Raw genomic sequence first — 20044 nt, forward strand, 5'->3', positions numbered from 1 at the left:
CACATTACTCCTGTCACCAGCATTCCAATTTCCGGTGAGTTGCACCACAGTTGCCCTTCTGTTGCTATGTATCATCCGGGAGGGCCTTCAAGCATCAATGAGCCTTGGTCATTCAACACCTCGCCGGCAGTTCATGGGTTCCCCCTCCCCGGACCACTTTCGGTAGGTACTAACCAAGGCTGACCCCACGAGCCATGTCGTTTCAGATATGCTCTGACCCAGTCATTTGGCCATTACAATTTGGCCTTTGTCGAACTTGCTTAAATCTGCTGCTTTCCCATCTGAAGAACGAGTAACACTGATTAACGGAGCTTAGTATCAGGTGTTTTTTATATTGTGTCCCGACCAGCACACGTGCCGTAGTTCACCTGCAGTTGCTTCGATTTGCATAATGACTTGCTGGTCATAATGTTTTGCCTCATCGGTGTATATATAATAATTTTATTATTTATATAGAGGTACTAAATAAACATCAATTATAGATCACGACAAAATTTAAAAAATACCCTACACCTTTTTATAATGAAATAAATATATAAATTAAAAAAGAAAAATAAATTTAAATAACTTAAACCCTAAGGTGCCACACACCCCAGATGAAAACCACTGCTCCAGTACATATTAACTATTTATCAGAAATATTGACTATGTATATTAACTATGTTCATCATAAGCTTCAAAGATTCTATGAATTTAGCACAAAAAACTAGTGTAATATAATTTATGATAGTGTAGTGGCTATCATAAATTATATTACCATTTACAACTTTGCTGTAAATCATGTTACAATATGATTGAGCACTTTGTTGATAATCAACTCCACCTGACAGATTTTTTCATTCAGACTGAACATTATATAGATTTTAAAGCAAGCAAGATAAGGTTTAGAATGTCATGTTTGGGAAACTTTCTTGTGCTGCTGCTCCATCAGGCATGGGAAGGTTACCTGATGTAAGCAGTCTGCTGTAATTGTGAAGCTTGGAATCAAGAAATGTACGTACAAGGAAGTTGCCAAAATGATTTCCAGTTTCCAGCATCACATTCTGTACTTAGTTTGATTATCAATGGGCATCATGTCATTACATGAGTTTCATTAGCATTGGCAAAGCATGCTGAATTTGAAAAGTTCCTCTGGTAATGTATAATTTAGAATAGTTAAAGAAGTTTTTATCTTTCTTAATATTTTTTAAATTTAAAAGTTGCAAAAGCTGGTTGAATTTTGAGAAAGCCTAATATATGAAGATTAACCATATATATATATATATATATATATATGTATATATATATAGTGTGTGTGGCATTTAGTTTTTTTATTAATTTATTTTTCAGACAGAAAATGTGATACATGCTAAACAAACTAGTGATGGCATTCATAGTGAAGCACCAAGAATGAAGGAAAAATGCACAATTGTGATTGGTAATATATCGAAGTAAGTAAATTTATTTTATATTTTCATCATTGTTGTAATTATTATATATATATATATTTATATGTGAAATTATGTAGAAGAATGTGGAATATGAGGAATAGAAATAGAAAAAGAGTATCAGAACAGATTAATGCCATCAAAATAAGATTGAACATTACATCTGTATATGACCTTATTTTTTATTTTTTAAACTTAATACTAATTGGATAAATTGGAGAAATTGCATACAACTGGAGCAATTTAATAAGAATTTAGAATATAAGTATTATGGGTGAAAACTATACCCATGCGACCAAAGGGCCAAGTATTTAGATAACCTAAGTTGGACTTCTTTGTTGTACCCTATAAATAAACACATATATTATAATAAAATAGTAAAATTAAAATGATGATGTAGGTAATTATTGATATTTGAATACATTGAATGGAATGTTAACTAGGGCTAGATCCACTCAATATATCCCATCAATAAATTAGCTGAGGCTATCTGTTTCTGAGGCTATCTTAAAGAATTAACTAAATTGATAGAATATTAGCAGTAAATTTTCAGTATATTTGAACCTAGAATAACTGGCAAATGAAAAACAGAAACAGATAGCCTCAGCTAATTTATTGATGGGATATATTGATTGGAGCTAGCCCTAGTTAATTTCAGTGTATCCAAATATCCATTCAGTTCCATTCAGTGTATCCAAATATCAATAATTAGCTACATCATCATTTTAATTTTACTGTGTACCCATGTGTCCCTTTGGCCACATGGGTATAGTTTTCACCCATAATACTTATATTCTAAATTCTTATTAAATTGCTCCAGTTGTATGCAGTTTCTCCAATTTATCCAATTGGTATTAAGTTTAAAAAATAAAAAAAATAAGATTATATATATATATATATTTATAGGTGGTAGATGGCTTTCATCAACCGGTGAAATACCACCACTTTGCTTATTGGAGGCTTGAAGTGGTGAAACCCATGTTTAGTCTCTAGAGCAAAGTTTCCGGCATCCCTCTCCTCCCATACTTCTCCTTCAACCCTAACCCAAGCACGGTACTAAGTACTATAGGTTCTAATACCTCTCGTGTTTGGGGTAAACATAAAAAAAAAAAATAATAAAATAAAAAAAAAATATATATATATACAGTGGTGGACAAAAAAACTGCATCACATGTGAATTTTGCAAATAATGTGTTTTGCACTGCATTGTGGGTTGCAGAAATGTTCAAAATGCATTTGTTAGATGGGATATAGATCTCTGTGAATGAAATCCAATAAAAAGACTGCACCTGATATACCTAATATTGCCATAAATATCTTCCCAAAGGGTAAAATGCATAATTAATGGAATTATGAGAAATCATGCAAATGGCAGTCATGACAACCAAACATACATTTTATTGCATTTACATGTACAAAGGGTACTAGGAAAGTTTTGCAATATGATGCAACAATGAATTACAGGAAGCTGCTTGTTGCTGCATGTTGAGACATGTTCATACATGCATAGTAGCCGCCGCGCCAAGTCGATGGGCTCAGTTATTCATTTATTATTCATTTATTACTCAGTTATTAGTAGTGAGAGTGTAAAGTGCTTGCGATGGCATCGTGGTCACGAAATGAGATAAGGACAGTTTTGCGGTATAATTTCTTGCGTGGTTTAACCATAGACCAATGCTTAGAAGAAATGACTCACACTAGATGATGATTGTCCACATCGTACGACGATATTCAGGTGGTATAGAGAATTCCAAAGGGGAAATTTCACTCTGGAGGATTCTGAGAGGCCGGGAAGGCCACGAACGTCAGTTACGGAGGAAAACGTTACTGCTGTGAGGAAAATGCTTGACGAAAACAGGCGAGTGACCTACCAACAGATAGAGGATACTTTGGGCCTAAATGCACCAGCAATTCGTTCGATTCTGCAAGATCATTTGCACGTGAAGAAACTTTGTTCTCTCTGGGTGCCGCATCAACTGACTGAAGAGCAGATGACACGACGTGTGACTTGGTGCCGGGAGATGTTAAAAAAGTTTGATAAGGGACAATCTCGGTATGTGAACAACATCGTGACAGGTGACGAGACTTGGCTGTACTATTACAATCTGCCAACCAAGGCTCAAAACAAAGTTTGGGTCTTTGATGATGACGACACACCCGTAATTTTCAGAAAATCCCGATCTGTAAAGAAGAAAATGATAGCTGTATTTTTCAAATCGAGTGGAATTGTGGAATGTGTCGTTTTGGACACGCAGAAGACAGTCACAGCTAAGTGGTATACTGAACAATGCCTGCCTAAAGTCATTGGATCTATGAAGAACCTGCGGCCAAAGTCAAGAATGGACACCTGGTACCTCCATCACGATAATGCTCCAGGTCACCGCGCCAAAGCCTGCACCGAATATTTGACCACGACAGGACTGAAACTTCTCGAGCACCCTCCCTACAGTCCAGACCTTGCTCCCTGTGACTTTGCACTGTTCCCACATGTGAAAATGAAGCTAAAAGGGAGGCGGTTTTCCAGTGATGAGGACCTTCTACGGGCTTGGGACAACGAGTGTGCTTTACTCCCTAGTGAAACTTGGCAGAACTGGTTTAAAGATTGGTTTCGGAGGATGGAGAGGTGTATTGAATGTAGAGGAAATTACTTTGAAAAAATTAAATAAACAAAGCTGTATTGCAAAACTTTCCTAGTACCCTTTGTACAAGCTGAAATCATAAAGTTAATGTAGTAGTATTATGTACTGTGAATCAGCGAAATAAGTCCTCAATATTTTGTTGTTCCTTCTCGAGCTGCAATTACAGCCTTGCAATGATCTGGCATAGAGTTAATCAACTTCTGGATATACGGGTGCCCAATTTTGTGGTACCACACCCTTACAATGCTCTCCTTCATCTGAATCTTACTTGTTGGCTTCTTCTGAGCAATTTTAGACGACATTATGTACCAGCAATTTTCAATAGGGTTCAAATCTGAACTGTTGCTGGCCAGTTCAACACTGTAATGCCAGCATTTCTGTGGTGTGACTGCACCTTAAGGAAGGAAAATGAGGGAAAACATTGGTGTAAGTATGTTTTAAGCCTTGTGAGACAAGACAGACTCATCATTAAATCTAAATAGCATAAAACTTACCAATTTTGCTGTGTGGCAAGGTTCTGAGTCCTGTCGAAAAAATGGGTTTCAGGCACTCCTCCAAGCAGTGTAGGTTTCTGCATTCACCGTTCCTTTAATAAACTTAATTTGCCCTACCCCTTTGCTTGTTATGCATCTCCAGACCATCTGACTGGCGGGGAACTTAACAGTCAGTGTTATGCAGGCAGGATGGTATACATCTGATTTTCGCCTTCTGACATATCGCTATAGATCAGGAGCACTAGCGTGGCGATTACGAAGGCATAGCTATTTCAAATATCGATCTTGGAAAGTCGTAGTCACTCTCTTAACGGCCTGAACCAGGTCTTCTCTTCACATCACTGGTTTCATGCTTTAATTTCAGCAACCGGGGTACTAGTGGCAGCCTATTTTATCAGCAATAGCACGTGTCGAAAGCCTTTCCTGGGACAGAGCAACAGCTACACTTTTTTTTTAAGGATACTATACCATAACAGGATACTAACTGCTGATGTATACCCTTCCAATGCCATATTTATTGAAACTCCTGATGCAATACCTTGCAATTACTGTCTAGTGCAATAGAAGCATTATCTGATGCAATACCCTTGCTTTGTGACAAACAAAATGACTGTAATCAAACAATATCTTATACATTTCATTACAAATGTTACTTTTTTTAAGGTGATCCTTGCAATTACTGTCTAGTGCAATAGAAGCATTATCTGATGCAATACCCTTGCTTTGTGACAAACAAAATGACTGTAATCAAACAATATCTTATACATTTCATTACAAATGTTACTTTTTTTAAGGTGATGCAGTTTTTTTGTCCACTACTGTATATGTATTTTTTATTTTTTTTTAAATCTTGTTTATACAATTAAAATCCTGTTAAGAATGTATGAGGGAGTATCAAAAAGTTCATACCCTTACCTAGAAATAATAGCCTTAGAAAGGTGAAATTTCACAGTAACTTTAATCCTTTTCTTTGTATTCTCCATGTATAGTAACACATTTCTCCCATCTATGGATCAGTTGTTTAATACCTTGATTATAGAAGTCTGCACTTTTTGTCTGAAACCACGATTCCACTTCGTTGACGACTTCCTGAGACAAATCAAAACCACTGCTTTGACGTGTGTCCAGATCATACTGGCACACCCAGCATTTGTCACCAACCGATCAAAAAAGTTCTCAAAATCTGCATTACACAAATACAACGGTTGGCAAGAACATTGCATTCGACATTGCCTCTGCAAAGGCGTCATCAATCTTGGAACCCATCGTGCGGAGACGTTAGACGTGTGCAGATGGTCATGTAAAATGCTGTGGGCAGACCCCTACCTAATTCCCACTGCATTTGCAATGAAATGAATTGTCATGTGTCTGTCACTCAGCACCAGCTGCTCAACCTTTGCAACCATCTCTCTGTCTGTGGATGTTGATGGCCTTCCTTCTCTTGGCTCGTCAAAGACAATTATATGACCGTGCTGGAACTCCTGTTTCCACTTTTTACAATGTCATAGGATGGACATTTCTTCGTCAATTTCCTGAGCTTACTTGCCCTGCAAATGCAGGAACTTGATCACTGCGCGATACTCCACTTTGTCAGCCATATGTCCTTCCTCAGATTCTGGGCTCCACCTCTGGTGTACGATCACCTATGGAAATGAAATTTCACATGTTAGTTATGGAATATGTAGACAACTTATATTAAAAACAGCATCTTCCTACTGATGTGGTGCCTCCATAGCCAGGTGGGCAGGAGCAGCAATGTTGCACACGCTTCTTGAGTTAGACTGAGGTTCGAGCCCATGACCACCGCATATCCCCGGAGCAATATGGCCTTAGTTGCTAATGCTCCTAAAAAAACCAAATAACAAATAACAAACCTACTGATGTTTTATCTAGGTCAGGGTACGACCTTTTTGATATCCCCTCATATTATATTTACCAACATATGAACAAACAGGTTTGGCCTGGCTAACATTAATGTATACCATTTCTTAATTTATATGTTTATAAACAGAGTACATGTTTTGATATTATTTTATTGATTTTATTCATTTATCGATATTATAATTTTCACTAAAAATAGCTGAAGATCACGAAGGTCATTATGTCATGTATTGAATGGTATGCTCGATGTTTACAATTTTCTCTTTAATTGATATTTTAAATTGTAACTATATTTTCTTAATACGGGTAACCCTCATATAACAAGGTAGTTAGGTTCCTATTGTGTGTTATACGGGACTAAGGAAAAGTACAAAAAGGAGGGTTATGTTTCTAAAGCTAACAAAAATACACCATTCTAAATTTTGTGTATCTTTTTCTCTCTTTAAAAAATCAGTAATCTGGTTTTGTTTGCTTTTGTTTGATAAATCTTTGTGAATTTCATCATATGGAACTAAGCAATTTTGAAGCCCCATTTTGAACTTTGGGCTCCTTTCATTCAAGAATCTGCATTCAAAAAATAAGATTCTAATTGCTCGGATAACTTTATGCCTTCCCATATGCTATTTTGTGTAAAATTTAGAAGTTGAAAATTTTCATCTGCGTTATCATTATCATTCTCTGAATTGATTTGGTTGTACCTCCATTGCCATTTCCTCAAAATCCGCTTCGCCAGCATCTTTTTCTACCAATAATTCTTGAATGTCTTCAATAATCATATATATATTTTTTTCTAATCTTAGGTTAATACAACTTTTTTTTAAAGTTGTATTAACCTAAGATTAGAAAAAAAGTTGTGTTAACCTAGGATTTTTTTTTAGGAACATCATGATTAAGGCCATATTGCTCTGCGTATATTGTCTATAAATTGTGTGTCCTGAGGTTGATTTTCTGTTTTGATCAACGAAAACCCGAGTTTCCGGGAGAAAAACCATCCTACCCTCTCCTGAGCCAAACTAACTCAGCCACGTTGTGAAAAAGACCCATAAAAATTTCCTCATGTCATCAACAGGATTCGAACTCAGGTCTTTTCCATCCGGTGTGGGGAGGAGGAGGAGGAGGAGGGCGATTCTATCAACTGTTGTTGTTATGGGGGTTTGATGGCGCATAAGCTACTTTGGCTATAATGCGCCTATTCATTTATTATATAAAGAAATTCTGTCAACTGTGCTACCCACGAGGCCTTCGGTAGTCATATCATCAAAACCTTCCCCTCCTACAGACGTAGCAAGTCTACTATCGCACCGATTCCATTTTCTGCTGGTTCGACCATATTTCCTGAACGAACTGACTCTGGCCATACATTTTTCCACATGCATTTAACGTTGACGGTTTTACTTATTTGAGCAATAAAGCTGTGAATATAAATGTATAAATATTCTGATACAGTCCACATTTGGGAAATGTTTCCATGCCTCCATTACTTCAATAGATTCGGAATCAATTTTTTCCAAAATCCATTGTAATAATTTTCTGATGTAATGAGTTTTAAAGGTGGATATAATGCCTTGATCTAATGGCTGAATGAAAGAAGTTGTATTAACCTAGTACAACTGTGGTGGTAGTAACATAACTTTAACATTTGGATGACTTAAATCTTTTGGATGGCCTGTCGAGCTATCCAATAATAATAAAACTTTGAAATCTAGATTTTTCCACAAGTTCAATAGCACAGAATCTAACACAGGGATTTCTCAACAAAAAAAAAAAACAGGGATTTCTCAATAATTTTTTTTGACTAGCGAGTCAACAGCGGGGATTCAAAAAGAGTGGACATTTTGAAAAATTACATCCAACATGATAGCAGGGTTTTCCCCGCACGAAAGCTCAAAAATACCCTGTTATGCGAGGTTTGCTGAAATTTTATTACCACGTTAGAGCAAAACCGTGTTATATAAGTACAGTGTTGTGCGAGGATTGCCGCAATTTATTAATTGTGTTAGAGTGTTATTTGGTTTTTTTTTTAGGAGCATTAGCAACTAAGGCCATATTGCTCCGGGATATGCGGTGGTCATTCCCTGACCTTTCCGCATCCTCCGTATTTGGTGGTGATGGGTTCGAACCCCGGTGTAATCAAGAAGCGTGTGTGTTAGAGTGAAACCATGTTGTAGAAGTACTGCGTTATACGGGGGTTGTCTGTATTAAATTGTAACTTTATATTTTCTATGATGTATGATTAAAAAGCCTGGGGACTGACCTAATATTTGGCAATTTAAACTTACCAGCTATTCAGATGATCTCGTTCAAAGTTTCCTTGACACTATATACAAGCAATTGAATCATTGGATTTTGAAGTTCAAGGGCAGCTATAGTGAGTGTCATGTTCAATGGATAAGCAACCCTCTTTAAACTTTGTGAACTACTGAAATATCTTTGAATGACACATAGCATCTTCCTTGAAAGCTATTTTTAACATTACATGAGTTTTTCATTACACTATTCCCTAATTTGAACAAAATTTTATACAGACTTACTGCTCAGTAAAATTACACATTTTAAAATGTGACAAATTTTAAAATGTGACAAATCACATAAAATGTCTTCTGTTTAATGTGCACTAATTCAGACTGACTGCAGATAAAGAAGTAATTCATGTGTTACTGTACAGATGAGTCAACAGCTTGTTGCACTTATGCAACTTCTCAACAAGTTCCAAGTCATGCAGTTTTAAAATTTCAAAGTATAAAGTCAGTCCCCAGCTATTTTGATGGCATCTTGTATGTTGTAACAAAACAATTAAATATAAAAATAATTGTTGACTTAGCCTTCCCTTAGGTTTAACAAAATTAGTGTGAAATGAAACCTTTGAAATTCAGTAACAAAATAAAAACTGTTGTCTAACAGTGCATAGCAGTTCTGTTTTGTAACTTCATTCTCTAAACCTTCTCTCTTGATGCACATTTAATTTAATAAATTAAAAATATATTTGTACAGTTCAACACATGTTTTACTTCAATAAGTGTGTGTGTAATTGCCTGTCATTTGGAGTTAACCCTATGCATTGATTTTGGCCCTTACATTCAACCATCCTTTCTTTTAATTTTTATAGGAAAAGTTACTCTTACTTTACACATTTTTAATTTATATGGACTTTACAGAATTGTGTCTATCATGAAAATCGAGAAATGACTATAGCTTAATTTGTAGGACTTTTTTTTCTTCTTTCAAATGTAATTCTGTGCTATGGCACTTAATAAGTATATAAGGAAGGCGTACTTAATCGTGACTTACTCTGAATTACTTAGTTTAAATTTTTTTAGATTGCGAAGTGGTATATACACTCAGTGATCACTGAATTGCCACCACGTGATCTTTAATAGACTATGTGGCATAGCTTGCAGTATAAAAAGCTGAACAGTTTCGTACACCAGAGCAGTGGTAATTTTTATCTGGTTGTGCAAGTATCAGAGTGATAAAGTAGCAGTTATAGGACATATCAAAGATATCACAAAGTTTCAAAAGGGCATGAATTTGGGAGCTTCCATGTCAGTTGCTCATGGCCCACTGTTGTTAAGGTGTACAAAGAATGGTGTCAAATGGATCCAACCACCTCCCCCCCAAGACCTATAAAGGATTGCACAAGGTGGATGTTTATGTAATCCTTTATAGTTCTGTTGTGGAGAGCAAAGGGTGCAGCACATTATATGAGCTCAACAGCAGGTCATTGTGCAACAGTGGACATCGCAATATAAATATGGGGATTGGAATATAAACAATATCCCAGTTGACTATGTGCCACACACTTGAATGAATGGGATTCCACAGCAGGCAACCCAAGAGACACCCTCATCATCAGTGGTGAATGCTGTGGTGTCAGCAGCATGCTGGTTGAACACTGGAGGACTGGAAACAAGTGCTGGTCAGATGAATCCAAATACCTAGGGCAACACTGACTTCATGTGTAGTGTAAACAACACAAGTTCAAAATATGCCCTCCTTCATGTATGGGGCCCACTATCCAGACATGTGCCGGTGGTTGCTTAATATAGAGCATGTTTTGCTGGGAAGAACTATGTCCCCTGGCATGTTATGGGCCAACATTTCACTGGTGAGATCTACTAGTAGCACGCTCTTAAGAGACCACCCTACCATGTTGCATTTTATCCTGGATAGAAATGGAGTCTTCCAAGACGATAATGTGCCATGGCATGGGGCCTACACTGTGCATGAGTGGTTCGAGGAACACACTAAAATCATCCATCTTGATTGGCCTCCAAATCATTCCAATTGAATACCTGTGGGATGTTTTGGAATGGGAAGTGAGATGTATCGACACGCAACCATCATCTATTCTGGCACTGTGGAAAGCCTTGCAAATCCCTATAGACATCATCAGACATCTAGTGGAGTCAGTGCCTAGATAAATAGTGGCAGTTATCAGTGCAAACAGTGGCTCAACATGGTATTAGGTAGGTGGTCATAATTCAGTGATCACTGTGTGTATGTGTGTTATTAGTATTATTAAAACTAATGTACAGAGTTACAATTTTAAGAAAAACTTCATATAACTTTTTAAAAAACTGGACTTGTCACAATATTTGAAATGAATAATTGTGTTCAACTTAAAAGGTACATTCCATCCGATCAACGTGAAGAAAATAATCAGTCTACACATAAGTGGATGATTTATGTGAGGGGTGACAAAACAAATCCACATCTTGAATGCCATGTCTGTAAAGTGCGATTCTTTCTTCATCCAAGCTATAGGCCAAATGATGTTATTGAAATAAGGCAGGTATTTTTGTTTATTGTTTATATTTGTTTTTTCATTTAGATGACCATGCTATTGGAGTTAATGAATTTGGATATGATGATTCTGAATGTGATCTATTTTTTTTTTTTTTTTTTTTGTAGCATCAATGGTTTTTTGCCCAGAAATGAGAGAAAAGTAAACTTGTGATAATACTATATCAGATTCATTAACAGTGTTTTAATTTTTCTATAGAATAAAGTATTAACCTTTGCAACAAATAAATAAGCTAAAAAAATAAATAAAAGTAAAAGCCCTACTCAGGGCTTCTGCTTTTAATCAAAAAATTTCCTTACTTTTGCTGCTAACATGGTGTTTGTTTGACAGCTGCTACTTTTTAAAATTTTTCTGTTATTTTTTAAAAATTTGTAAATGAAATTAAATCTTCCTGTGTACCTTTGCCTGCCAATATTCTCTATCTGGTTATACAGTATTTTCTGCTTTCATTTTGATATACTACAGATTACAAGACATTAAATTTTTGTTTGGTGTTTAACAGGTGCCAGGTGAACAAAATTGTACTTTTCATCTAGGAAACTCTAATTCCCACGTGATATCGGTGTGACACCTGTCGCTGTGAGATGCCAGCAGGTGTCTAATCTTGCCATAATGCTTTGATTTCACCAGCTAAACACAAACAGCAGAGAAAAATACAGACATTCATGTTGTGTCTACTAGTCATCACGTAAGCATCTGGGGAATCAGTAACCTTGAAAATTCTAAACAATACAGCAAAAACTTGCTTTATTATTATTATTGGTTTCTCTTGTTTATTTTTGTTCAATATTTTTTAATTCGGTTTAGCAAATCAGTTAACAAATTGCCATTTTCAATTTAAAAGAGCTAAAAAGTAATTTTCTATAATTAAAAAAAAAAGGAAGGTGGGATCACACAGATGCCACACAAGTACCCTTGTTAAAATTGAGGGTGCAAGTGACAGAAAGTTACATGTACATTTGAACATCTTTGTTTGTTTTTTGTAGTCAGTGTTAGTCAAAAGCATGGAAAGAGATTCCACCAGGACATATATGATCACAGTGACTGGATTTCATCTAAAAAAATCCAGGTGATAGTACAAGTCACTGGAGCTTGATTGGCATTCTGAATCCTAATTTTCAATAATCTTGTCAACTAGTTTTTGCTCTTAATGTTACCAAGAATGCCATTCACTTTAAGGTGAAACAATTGCCAGACATTTTGCTAAGCATCTTTCATTTTCTCGTTTTCTAGTTTACTTGTAGCTAACATCTGCTAAACCTGTGGACCTATGAATATACTACTTTTCACTTTTGCATCAGAAAATTTTGGAAAGAGATTATATCTCTTTGGAAAGAGAGTGTGTTATAGGCCTAATGACTCGAATGAGTACAATGAACAATTGTACAGAGAAATAGAGTGGGCCAGTAAATCAGAATGTCTTATAATGGGGGATTTTAACTTCCCAGATATTGACTGGAACTTGTGGGTTGGTCACTCACACACTAGTCAGACTTTTGTGGATTTATTCGATGATTGTTTTCTGCAGCAGCATGTTCGAGAGGCAACCAGAGAGAGTAATACTCTTGATATGGTTATCAGCACTGATCACTCATGTATTAAGAATTTGCAGATAAAGGAACCACTAGGTGGCAGTGAACACAGTGTACTGATGTGGGATTTACTTAAAGATATAATTACCATCAGGGGTAAAGGAAAGGATTTTTGCTTCCGTAAAGGTGAGTACAGTGGTCTCAGAAAGTTTTTAAATTCTGTACAGTGGGATAAACTGACGATGTTACCAACAGTAAATTCTAAGTGGGAAGCATTCAAGGAATTAATCGTGGAAGCTACTAAAAGTTTCATACCTATTAAGAAATATTGTTCAAGGTTTAGGCCTAAATGGTTATCAAATGAACTAATGAGACTTGTAACAGAGAAGAAAAATGTATGGGATGCATATAAATTATCAAGCGACTCAGAAGCCTATGGCAGATATAAGCTAGTCTGTAATCAGGTCACAAAGGAGGTTAGGCAGGCGAAGGCAGATTACGAGAAATCCTTGGCAAAAGATGCTAAGAAAAACAGCAAGGATTTCTTTACTTATATAAACTCTAAAAGGAAGGGGATGAATCTGATTGGTCCACTTGATATCGATGGATCGACTGTTGATGATCCTGCCCAGATAGCAAACAAACTGAATGAGTATTTTGAATCTCCATTCACACACGAGAATTAAGGTTTATTAAGGTTTGGAAATGGCAGAAGGTTATCAAATTGTAGCAGGATACTTAATGATTTTGTAATAACTGAGATCAAAGTGGAGGAGAAATTGTTGAAGTTAAACATAAGAAAAGCACCTGGGGTGGAATGGATCTATCCAGTTATATTAAAGGAGACAGCAAAGCAACTAAGCAAATCCTTGGCCTTAATTATGAGAGCATCCTTGGACTCAGGGGAGGTTCCCACAGACTGGAGATGTGCAAATGTATGCCCAATTCACAAAGGGGGGAATCGAAGGGTGACACGAGTAATTACAGACCAGTTAGTTTAACTTCTGTTCCGGGTCAAATAATGGAGTCACTGGTTAAAGATGCATTGCAGGATCATCTAGACAAGACTGCAGCAATAATTCAGACACAGCATGGGTTTGTTAAGGGAAAGTCTTGTCTGACAAATTTGATTGGATATTATGATGTGGTTACAAAGGAACTGGATGCAAAAAATAATTTTGATATCATGTACTTGGATTTCAGGAAAGCGTTTGACACTGTTGCGCATGAAAGACTATTCATGTTGTACAAATTGGAGCAGAATGGTATTAAGGGTAAGTTGCTACAATGGATAAAAGGATGGTTAAGTGGGAGAAGACAGAGGGTGGTAATCAATGGGTGCTGCTCTTCGTGGACTAATGTTATCAGTGGAGTCCCACAGGGTTCGGTGTTGGGTCCACTGCTGTTTTGTGTATTTATCAATGATATTGATGAAGGTATATCAGGCTTAATGTCGAAGTTTGCAGATGATACAAAGGTTGGCAGGGTTGTTAATGACAGTAATGGCAGTGTGCTACTGCAACAGGATCTAGATAATTTGGGCAGATGGGCTAAGAAGTGGCAACTGAAGTTTAACCTTGACAAATGCAAAGTACTGCATATGGGTAGAATAACCCCAGAGAAACATACCAACTGTGTTGTACTACACTTAATGTGGTAGAAAATGAAAAAGACCTGGGAGTAATTGTGCAGTCAGATATGAAGTTTTCTGAACAATGCAGACAGGCTGCAAGGGCAGGTCATGGGGTTTTGTCAATGATATATAGGAATTTTGCTAGCAGGGAAAAGGAGGTGATTATCCCTTTGTATAAGGCAATGGTCAGGCCACGCCTTGAGTACTGCGTACAGGTCTGGAGGCCTCATTTTAGGAAAGATGTAGATTTACTTGAGCGTGTACAGAGAAGGGCAACAAGATTGGTGAGGGGAATGAAGGGATCCTCTTAACAAGAGAGGCTAAAATTCTGCAAATTGCAGTGGCTGGAGACTAGGCACCTGCGTGGTGATCTGATTGAGGTATATAAGGCCTTGAATGGGTTGAGCACGCTGAATTCTGATGGGATCCTTCCACTTGTTCAGATTACGAACCTAAGGGGGCATAAATTCAAATTAAGAAAAGCAGATGTAGAATAGATGTGCGGAAATTTGCCTTTAGCCAGCGAGTGGTTAATTGCTGGAACAAACTTCCATCTGTCTTTGTGGAAGTTGATAGGTTGAATAAATTTAAGGAGGAACTGGACAGTCATTTGGAGGGAATGGTGTGATTTTTTTATTTTTTTTATTTTGGCTGATGCTGCATAAGCTCATACACATGCTTTCTTGCATCACATGCCACTACTACTATATGCTTGAAGGTGTCGTCTTTGTCATACAGTGCTTTAAGAAATTATTTGACCAGTTATTTGACTTGATATGTATATATTAGTTGACTTGATATGTATGGTGTCGTGGAAATGACTTTTCTTTCTTGGAACCAAGGAATTGTTTACTATATTATATGACTGTCTGCAACCCAATTCTAGCAGACCATTCTTTTCTTCTGTAGTACTTATATGTTTTCATGCTGTCTCAGAGGCATTAAAAACAAGGGAACTTAGTGAAACCACCCTGCAAATCCAGAAGGAACTTCAGCATCTTGAAGGCCCCACAGACATTATATTTATATTGGTCATAATTGATCTTTTTTAACACATTTCTGCAGTCTTCTTTAACAAGAACAGAGTATGCAATAGGAATCTATAAGTATGTATATGCCCATTGTGAAGCAATAACACAAAGCATAGCAAGTTCAAGTTTTTACTTGAACTTGCTATGGATTTTTAAGACTAACACCAGTTTCTTCATAAAAATTGATCAAATCAAAACAATAGTGCAGGGATTCTGAAATAGCATAACTGACATTTTTTTTTCTTTATGGGAAGCATGATTGATATAAGTTTGTTGTAGCCCCTAAGCTATAACTTTAATGAGGCTCCACCCCCCCCTGTACTGAGTAAATTTTAGGTTTAATAGCATTTCATGCTCATCAAAGGGTGTGTATAAAATGCTACATACATAGTAATACATATGTGTATTTATTAATTGTAAAAAAAAACAAATACAGTGGATTCTGGTTATTTGGGCCACCGGTTAATCGGGGCAGCCGTTTATTTGAGGCAAATCTTAGAAAACAGAACCCAATCGAGAAAATAGCAAGGGTTTACTTTGCTTAATTGGGACAAAATGCCATTTAATTGGGGCAAGAGACGCAGCACTGAAGATTACCCAACGATTGTCTCCAACCGTACCACATAGTTCGGTCGGATTTCTGGAGGTCACAACCATAAAACAATAAAAACAATTAGCAGTCACCTGTTTATTGGGCTTTTATGTTAGTGAAATCTATCATAAACTGATAGTAAACTTGATCTTATTGAATTTGCGATAATACCGACAGCTGGAATTCTGTTGGTGATTATGGTAAAATGTGTTTACACGTCTATGGAATCTTCAATCATATAAAAAAAAAGAATTTTCAGAATCTTTTCTTCATTCCTATTTTTAAAGCTTCATAATTTGTTACTCCGTTCTCACTTGCACGTATCGTGTTACTAGCAATTTGTGTGTGCCGTGTTCTTTGTTATTGATTGCTTATCTTTTTACTGTTTTAAATTTTAACCCTCACCCACGAATGACAGTGAACAGAAATGTCAACTAGTTTAGTATGTACACATTATTACAGTACATATCAATTCTTCCGATTATCACGTATATTCTTCCGAATTTCACGTATCATTTAATTTTTTAATTGGTAATGTAATAAAGGGTAAATTTGTACTTAATATATCTTTACTTTTATAGCCTGTGGATAATATTCCTCCTGTTTTCGCTAATTAGAATCACTGTTTAATTGAATTAAATTTCAATTCACAAACGTGATCACAATGACCGGCGCTTATTACATATCATATAGTGAACGGTACTTTACAATGGTGACTTCATCGTAACGTGATTTGATTGTACAGTGAACCAATTGTAAGGGGTGGGGGGAGCATTGTATTTTTGACTATTTACGTGAAACTTCGGATAATTGGGGCAGCTGCTTAATCGGGCCAAAATGCACTAGTCCCAATGTGTCCCAAATAACCGGAATCGACTGTATTTTTGACATTGGTAATAATAACAATAATATGAATTAAATTAATAATATTTAATTTAGTAAAACAAAAGACATTATTTTCATTCATTTATGTTAAAAAAATAAAATAAAACATAATTTTTTGCTTGTAACAGATAAATAAAATAATTTTTTATTTAATGATTAATAAATAATTTTATTAATAACAAAAAATTATTGATTCAAATTATTTAAAATATTCGTTTCCGTGATTTCATTATGGCAAAATCTGAAACAATCTCTTCAAATGATAAGCTTCTAAGCTTGTCACTTTCCGTATATAAGATGCTCAAGGAAGAGAGTTTGTTTTGAAGCATGGTTGTATGATATTCATTTTTTACCCTCTTAAGCCTCCTAAATGATCTTTCTCCAGAGCAATTAGTTATCATCAAGGTAAGAAAAATTTGAAATATAGTTTTAACATTTGGAAAAACTGACTGTACTTTGTCTTGAATTATTTATTATATTGTATAAATTTTGATAATTAAAACTCATTTGTTTGAGAATAATTTTTCTTTATATAGAGATGAAAATGTTTTATATCATCATATAAGTTATCATCTATGTTTTTGGAGTAGTTATTTACTAAAATTTTTACATTTTCTCTGAGCTCGTCATCTGTCTAGTCAAAATTTACATTCTAAAGAATCCATGATAGGAATGAAAGATTTTATCCTAAATTTATCTCTTGCAGAAAGATTGTCAATATCAGATACATTCCCATCATTAATTTGTACTTTTCCAGATCTTCTTTTCTTTGCACTCTTATAATCTGTGTTATTTGGTAATTTTTCTTTTGCATTTTGTTCAAATTCTTTGAAACTATTTCTGGTTTCTTTTATGAAATCCGATAAATATGCATAGTTTTGAACATGTAATTAATGATGTTTGAGGGTCTTGTAATATTTTGCTGGTTTTGTGAAACTGTTCTGATATATAATTCCATAATACAAGCATTAACATAAGTTCAAGTTCTTCCATTTTTTCGTGGATAATAGAGGCTTCTCTTTTGGTTTCACTATTTTCAAGTATGGAAATCCAGAAAGTGTAGATAAAATGCTGAAAGCAGGAGAGAAAATAGTGTCATGGTTACATACAGTATCCAGAGGTTGTTTTCTGTAGGATAAGATCTGGAAGATTGGACTAAGACATTAATTGTGCAGTACTAATGAGGGAAATAGGGTTGAATGTTGAAATTACACATATCTACTCTATCAGCTAAAATCTGTGCAAGAACCTTAGAGAAAAAGATTAGAAGTATGTTTGAATATAACCTTCACTAGGAACAATCAGGTTATAGTCCAAATTCATGCCAGATGGACGTCATTGCTCAAACTTTGAAGACAATTGCTGTGGAGGACTTGGACTGGTGGCATTTTCGATTTTGATGACGTTGACATATTTTCTGTTTGTCCTTTCATTTCCTCTGATAATTAACTTTCTACAGTGTCAAATATTTTTGGAACTTTGATATAGATTTCATTTGCTGGGGCTTTAACATGGAATAATGATTGTTTCAGCTAGCTTCCACTCCTTTTCTGTGATTATTTAGATGATTGAGACATTCATATGGAATGCACCAAATGAAAAGTCAAGACACATGTGGATTTATTACATCTATGACTGTCAGTTGTCATACTTTTGCAATTACAGATATCACGAATATACTTACACATTGAGACTGCTGATATGTAAGTATATTTATTACCTGTATAGAGCAAGTATGAGCTTTTGCTACAAAAAAGGGTGTAACCTAATCTGGGTAATTTGGCATATGAGTTCTTATAATCAGAAACCTTATTTATAAAATACTGAGAACAAGTAACATGTTATCAGTATTTCATTTTTTGTATTCTTCAACAACATTTTCCCCAGGCTAAACATCTTATGAGTTTTATTTTTTGTGTGTGCATAGTTAGTTTTGAGCAAAAATTCTCTTTGCAGTTTTGTTTGGCTCATTAAATTCTACTGATGTGCAATGTTTCATGACTTTTACAGTGTTGAAATTATTTCTTCTCTTATGAGTTACCGACAGGTTATTAGTGGTATTTATATGCATTTTATTCAGAATTTTAATAAAGATAATAGAGTATAGTAAACGGAAGTTTGTTATTGAAAAGGCAAAACTCTTTTATAAGAGATAAATTTGATTTTGTGGGACTATTGCTGTTAAATCAATTTTATAATTTAGCTAGACCCAGAGCTCAGAAGCTCATTGTTCTTAATTTTTAGAAGTGTGGAGTATTTTTACTAAGTTCACCTCTACACCTATATTCCTTTGTTGATGAAAGTGTCCATTTTAAGAACTGTTCTTGATCTTACATTCGTTTCAAGATATTCAGTAACACCATTAGAAAGCATTTTGGTTCATTTTTTTTAGTTAAATCATTCTTAGCTTGTTGGATACCTACACTGAATACCTAGCTTCCCATCAAATGAAGTGGAACTGAAGCCCTGAAATACCTGCATACTGGGGGGACATTGTGTTGCAAATAAATGCATTATATAGTAAAATATTGATTATGTGGAATTGCTGAAAATTGGATTATGCTGGTTACTTGAATTTTTCACACCATAAAAGCCTTAATAAAATATTCCAGAAGTCTAAACCTGAATTACTTTATGTATCTAGGCTATAATAAAATAACGCAGCAGTATTCTAATGAAGAGTATGCCTCTGCTCCAGAATATTAACTGGTCTCAGCAGAAGCTCAGGTTTCAGAAGCTGAGCCTTAACATAATAAAAAATCAGTGAACCAACATTAAATTTCTAAAATTTCTTTCATAAATACAATGTGATTTATTTATTTTTTTTATTATTCACTATGTGATGTGTGAGTTTAAAGGATTTTCATCATGTTGAAAGTATGCTGAAAATACATTACTGAATCTTTTAACTGGCATGTTTGGGACCTCAGGGTTGCTGGATATGGGGTTTTTCCAATTTTTGGATAGCCAAGCTTAAAATGTACAGAAAACAGCAAGAAAAAATTCAGGAAAATAAAAAAAAATATATATATATATATTTATAACTAGCATATCTTTATTTCATTGTTCTCCTTCCAAAATGAATGCATCATAAGTTGATCCACATCAGTTATATGGCATTATCAT

The 20044-nt window shown here is 35.4% G+C and overlaps 1 protein-coding gene across 1 annotated transcript in view; it reads left to right on the forward strand.

Annotated features, from left to right (window-relative positions):
• The window catches only part of D12 (YEATS domain containing 2 homolog D12), a 52881-nt gene extending 34563 nt beyond the window's left edge, over positions 1-18318 (forward strand). The window contains exons 5-7 of the mRNA XM_090389377.1: positions 1330-1430; positions 11068-11233; positions 18214-18318. Coding sequence (XP_090245503.1) covers positions 1330-1430; positions 11068-11233; positions 18214-18318 — 372 coding nt within the window. The remainder of the gene's footprint in view (positions 1-1329; positions 1431-11067; positions 11234-18213) is intronic.
• The last annotated feature ends 1726 nt before the right edge of the window (positions 18319-20044 follow it).

The sequence above is a fragment of the Mastigoproctus giganteus genome, unplaced genomic scaffold (assembly GCF_048544385.1).
Source record: "Mastigoproctus giganteus isolate SK-2022 unplaced genomic scaffold, ASM4854438v1 scaffold_15, whole genome shotgun sequence".
Classification (NCBI taxonomy): domain Eukaryota; kingdom Metazoa; phylum Arthropoda; class Arachnida; order Uropygi; family Thelyphonidae; genus Mastigoproctus; species Mastigoproctus giganteus.